Below are 6,057 nucleotides of genomic sequence, written 5' to 3'. Positions count from 1 at the left end.
TACCACAGAGGCAGGCAATCTCATTCTCTTCATCCCCGACCCGAATTGGAATGACTGTTACCAAAGGGAAAGGACCGATCAGGCAGGGAGAGCATTTGTTAGGAGAGATGCAGACCTCAGAATGTGAGTTCAAAGACTGCCCTTGGTTCTTCTGGAATGGTTAGACAGGCTTCCCTGCTCCAGCGAAAACCCTGCTATTCCACTTGTTCTAGGACAACCCTATCTGACAGATCAAGAAAAATAAAGTCATTATTTTCAATTCACTTTATTTTCTAAGAAAATCAATTCTTTTCACAAGCTGGTGCTTCTTAACAATATGATCTTTACAGGGCTGATTCCCTATGTACAGCTACTTAAGTATTGTGTACTAGTAGAAAATAATGTACAAGTTACTTTTTCAAATCAAATCAAGCTTTAATTTAAGCAAACAACCTGCTAAGTAACCCATCATTCCATTGCTTTTCCTCTACACCAGCTAGCTTCATTTTTAAATTTTTTTTTTTTGTAAAGTGGTATGTATTCCAATTGATGACCAACTAAACTCCAGACATTTATTTCATCTGGTAGAGTTCTCCTTCTGCCTTCCTGGACTTCATCTTTTTTTTTCTTTCTTTCCCCTCTCCTACTCTGAGTTAACCCTGTTTCAGGCCTAATAGTTTTAGCAGAATCATGCCTTCCTTCATTCCATACTGTTTCCAAATGTCTTTGCAAGTAAATCTGGGTGTCTACGCTCAACATTCTCAACAAGCTTCAAGTTTTATCTTCTGTTTGTATAAACTGCAGCACAACTCTTAAGTCCTGATATGATTTGAACTAGCAAATTCTAAAAAAAAAAAAAACCAAAAAAGCCACTTTGGTTGTGTGTACACCATGCATAATGCAGATCTTTTGTTTTTTTAATTTTTCAAAGCCTTCCTTTTCTTTTTTCTTATGAGACTACGTTGTTTCTCTCCTGAAATAGCGGCCACTACGGTCATACTAACCTGCTTTACAAGGAAACGTTTACAGACACGTCCCCACCATTCCACAGACGGGGATGCAATGGGTTCCCGGGAGTATGCCAGCTTCCCTGGGGTTCACCGACCAGGTAGCTCTTGGGAGCCGGGCCCTCGATCCCTGCACGCACCAGAGCCTCACACTCCGCCACCGCACGCTCCTCCCACCAAAGCTGCCAACCGCACAGATGGGAGCCAGAACCAGATGTAAACATGGAGTAAGCAGGGCACAGGGCTGGTGCTGCGGGGACCGAAGCCCGTTCGGGGACTCCGATCCCACTGCTATGGGAAAGCAAATCTACGAACCCGGACGGACAGAGAACTCCAAGGGGCGGACCCTAGAGCCGGAGGGTCCGGGCTGGCTAGTGCTGGGGGCGGAGCCAGCGAGGGGGCGGAGCTTTCACACGCGCCTCCCTGGCTTCTTCCTCCGCCCCCCAAGGCTCCGGCGTCTCAGGCTGCCACTCGGGGGTTTATTTGTTTACAAGCAGATTACGTCAGCTCCTCCCTCTCTTCCCGGCCTCTGGGCCCGCCCCCCTGCGCCCTTCTTCCCGCCCCCTTCGGCTCCGAACCTGCTACGTCACAATGGTGCGATCTCCGGATAGGCTGACGACCGCCGTCACGCTCAGGGTACGCCACTTCCTTTCCGCAGCGCTATAAAATGAGCTGCACGGCGGCGGCAGCTCTTCGCCCCTCGGAGCTGGAAATGCAACTCTTGGGATCTTCGGAAGCTACCGAGCTGGAGGCGGAGGCAGCTGGGGAGGTCCGAGCGATGTGACCAGGCCGCCATCGCTCGTCTCGCTCTCCGTCTCTCTCCTGCCGCCGCCTGACTTGAAAATAACTTTTTTACTCTAAAAGAAAGAAAAAAAAATCCCCTAGAACCAGTAGCCGTCCGCGCCTCGCGCCCTCGTTAACCCCCCTCGGCCGTCGGGTCTGGGCGGGAGCCCGGGGTGGCCGCTCCGCCGTCGGGGCCGCGCCGCCGAGCCCCGGCCGCCCCGGGCCACCCCCGTCCGCCGCCCCCATGCATCCCTTCTACACCCGGGCCGCCACCATGATAGGCGAGATCGCCGCCGCGGTGTCCTTCATCTCCAAGTTCCTCCGCACCAAGGGGCTCACGAGCGAGCGACAGCTGCAGACCTTCAGCCAGAGCCTGCAGGAGCTGCTGGCAGGTGAGCGGGGCGCGGGGCCCGTCGCGGGCCGCCACTAACGGGCGCGTCCCGGTCGTGGCTGGGGGGGGGCTGGGCGGCGGGGCGCCGCGACACGCACAACAAAGGATCCGGAGCGGGGAGACGCGAAACTGCGCCCCGACGGCTACCGGCCGGTTGCGGGGGACAAAAGAGCTGGGGTCCGGCGTCCCGTCGGTCCTCCCCGCCAGGTCTCCGCGACCGTTGCTAGGGTCGCCGTCTGGACCCCTTTGGTGGCTTGTCGCCTCCTTGTCCCGGAGCCGGCCTCGGGCCGACGTGCCAGGTCTCCTCACCTCCTGTGCTTCTTGCCTATTAATCATCGGATTTGTCATCGGTACAGTTACACCCCAGCCCAGACCTTGGTTTAGTGTTTCTTGTTTTTATTCTCTTCGGGGTTAACAGTTAACTGTGGCGTTGCCCCCCCCCCCCAAAAAAAAGCCATAAAGTCTATTGTGTGCTACCCCAGTGGGGTGGAGAAAGTAAACAGGTCTTCTGTGCCATCCAGCTAGCCGGCCAGCCCGGGCTGCTCGTGGGATTCCTGTTTTGGCGGCTCAACTGGTCAGGACCGGGACAGTGTTTGCCACACTGTTAATTCGGAAACCCTGTCTGCTCTTTCTCCATCCTGTCTCGAGATAGCGAATGCAATCCTGGATGTAAAAAGTTGGTGGTTTTCGCTTTTGCTCCTCCAAGACTAGCAGGAGGAGGAAAGTACCGTACATAACTACCAATCTAAGCATTGTTTCTCTGTCGTTTCCTTCCACAGAACACTACAAACATCACTGGTTCCCAGAAAAGCCATGCAAGGGATCAGGTTACCGTTGTATTCGCATCAACCACAAGATGGATCCTCTGATTGGACAGGCAGCCCAGCGGATTGGACTGAGCAGTCAAGAGTTGTTCAGGCTTCTCCCAAGTGAACTCACACTCTGGGTTGACCCCTACGAAGTGTCCTACCGGATTGGAGAGGATGGCTCCATCTGTGTGCTGTACGAAGCCTCACCAGCAGGAGGTAGCACTCCAAACAACAGCTCCAACGTGCAAATGGTAGACAGCAGAATCAGCTGTAAGGAGGAACTTCTCTTGGGCAGAACAAGCCCTTCCAAAAACTACAATATGATGACTGTATCAGGTTAAGATATAGTCTATGGATGGATCATCTTATAATGGATGGATAAATTTGATTTTTTTGCTTTGGGTGGGCTCCTCTTGGGGATGGATTATGGAATTTAAACCATGTCACAGCTGTGAAGATCTGGCACAAGATAGAGTGGTAATAATTTTTTTGTTTTTTTGTTTTTTAAGGGACAGTGCCATAGTTTGGACAGTACCTTTCAGTGATTTCAGTAGCCTGTGAGTCTAAGGAAGGATCACTTTATTTGCTAGGGAGTGAAGTCACAGGGTGGTTTCAGTCTCTCCCAGACCTTTATACCCAGTTTGTCACATCAGTCCCTCTAAGGAAAATCTGTATTTCGAAGAACCTTCCCCTCCAGTCAATCTCGCAGGGGAATTTTGCACTATTACACTTGAAAGTTATCAGTAACTTTTTTGGCAGCTCAATTGGAAAGCTCAGTGCTTTGAGCATGATAGTACTGGAAATTTTACACGGAGACTTTTACCTAGCACTTAACATGTATAAATAAATGTACATAAGGACAAACTAGTGCGCATGACCCGGGGAAAATGGTCAGACCTTGTATTGTGTTTTTGACTTTGACAGTAGCAAGTGACCAGAATCTGCCGTGGCAACAGGCTTTTAAAAGACCCTTAAAAAAAAAAAAGACACTGTCTCAACTGTGGTTGTTAGCACCAGCCAGCTCTCTGTGCATTTGCTAGCTTGTAGTTTTCTAAGACTGACTAAACTTCTTATTTTTAGAAAGTGGAGGTCTGGTTTGTAACTTTTCCTTGTACTTAATTGGGTAAAAGTCTTTTTTTCCACAAACCACCATCTATTTTGTGAACTTTGTTAGTCATCTTTTATTTGGTAAATTATGAACTGGTGTAAATTTGTACAGTTCATGTATATTCATTGTGGCAAAGTTGTACAGATTTCTATATTTTGGATGAGAAATTTTTCTTCTCTCTATAATAAATTGTTTCTTATCTTGGCATTTTAATCAATCTCTTGTCATGATTACAGAGGTTCAGCTAAAAAGTATTTTTCTCAGAGGTCCTAGGTTTGTAAGCTGTGTGACCGTCACTTGCACACCGGTCACACAGAAAAACACACTGGGTGAGGAGCGAGGGTGACGATGTGTTCAATTAGGTAGGTCTCAGAAGAAACAGGAATAAGGCTTTTATTTTTTTTAAAAAAAAACTCAAGTTAAAAACATGGACACATTCACAAGCTAATGATCTCATGAAATGAGGAGAGTCAAAGGTACCCTCCTGCAAAGCTGCTGCCGCCCAAAGGACCTTGAATGAGTCACTGCCTCCCCGTGAACTGAAGATAGCCATGTTCCTCTCTGGCCACTTTTGACAAACAGTTATTTTGTCCCCTGGATCCGTTCCATTAGAAAGTCCTGGGGCAGGTGACCTGTAGTCTAAAAGAACATACTAATCACAGCACAGATCTGTTGCTTTATGCTGTCATCACCCGCGAGATTTCCATAAACCCCCTAAGCTGGAATTGGACGACAGGTATGTATGTAGATGGACTGCTCTCAAAACTTGAAGCCCCGACTTCGGGGTCCTGATTTTCATAGCCAGGGAAACCGATGGCCACCGTGCAGGTTGGTAATTCATACGTCACGGATAAAGATGGGCTGCTAACTCGGGGGTTGTGGAGGCTTTTTTTTTTTTTTTAAAGGTATTTTGGTGGAAATCGAAAGCAGAAATTGGAGTTCTGCTTTACAGTTAAATTAGCTGGGCTGGGGGAGGGGCGGTGATACCTCTAAACATGTTAACATAGGGAATAAATTAATGCCGTTTAAGTTGTTTAAGTCATCGGTTATGCTCCTAAATCAGTAGTTTCAAACAAATTTGAAGGGTTTTTTTTTTTTGTCTCTTTATAAATTTAAGATGAAATCTTTCTGATATTTTTATCAGTGGTCCAGAAATACACCACTAAACATGCCAAGTATAAGAATAAATTAATGGTAAGGATTTGTGTAAGAATCCAAATGATATTCATACACGTTATTAGCAGGCCATTTGGGGGGAATTTGAATTTTGTTTTCTGAGATGATCTTGTGTGTAGCCCAGGCTGGCCTCCTCCACGCTAGGTCGTCCTGGCTCAGCCTACAGAATGCAAGCATCAGAGATGTATGTAACCCCTCCCCCCATTCTAGGAGTTCAGATTCTTTGTGTTTCTACTAAATAATGGATCTCATTATGACATTTTCTTCATATATATGTTTTATCTAGTGCTCTTACAAAAGGCCCCTTGTTATATCAAACTTGAATTTGAGCACTCTGCTTTCTACGTTGTGGTTTAAAGCCGGTCTCACCCGACTTTTGGCCAGTAGGTACAGCATTCGGTTACTCAGAGCTGTCTTGATTGGTAAGACTTTGAACTTGGACTCTTCAAACCTGAGGCCCAAAGGATGACCCTCCCAGATAAACCTTGGAGGTTTATCCTTGAGGACCTAAAATTTCATCATAAGTGGAGAAGTGTTTTTGATGTTGCTATCAGACTTGCTGCTTGAACAGATTAGAAGAGAGTCTAACAAAACGGCCTTTTAGAATTCAGGTAGTGTCTGGCCCTGGAGGGAGGGAGGCATGCAAATCTCAGACCCAGCGTCCTCCCGCTTCCTGGGGCGCTAACCTTCCATTCCCCAGACAGTTGAGCCCAGCCAGGTGTCTGCAGCACGGTTGCTGGCTGCTTGGTAGTTCCTGCTCACTGCTTCTGACCAATGTTTGGCGTTAGCTATTTTGACAAAAGA

The 6,057-nt window shown here is 47.8% G+C and overlaps 1 protein-coding gene across 1 annotated transcript; it reads left to right on the top strand.

Moving 5' to 3' along the window:
- Positions 1-1,872: 1,872 nt before the first annotated feature.
- On the top strand, positions 1,873-4,290 carry Btg1 (BTG anti-proliferation factor 1). The gene is made up of 2 exons (XM_075954353.1): positions 1,873-2,161; positions 2,940-4,290. The coding sequence occupies exons 1-2, from the start codon at positions 2,014-2,016 to the stop codon at positions 3,308-3,310; spliced, it is 519 nt and encodes a 172-aa protein (XP_075810468.1). The 5' UTR covers positions 1,873-2,013; the 3' UTR covers positions 3,311-4,290.
- The last annotated feature ends 1,767 nt before the right edge of the window (positions 4,291-6,057 follow it).

Source organism: Microtus pennsylvanicus, chromosome 20 (assembly GCF_037038515.1).
Source record: "Microtus pennsylvanicus isolate mMicPen1 chromosome 20, mMicPen1.hap1, whole genome shotgun sequence".
NCBI lineage: Eukaryota > Metazoa > Chordata > Mammalia > Rodentia > Cricetidae > Microtus > Microtus pennsylvanicus.
Note: the sequence above shows the minus strand (reverse complement) of the source record. Positions and strands in the feature narration are given on the sequence as shown.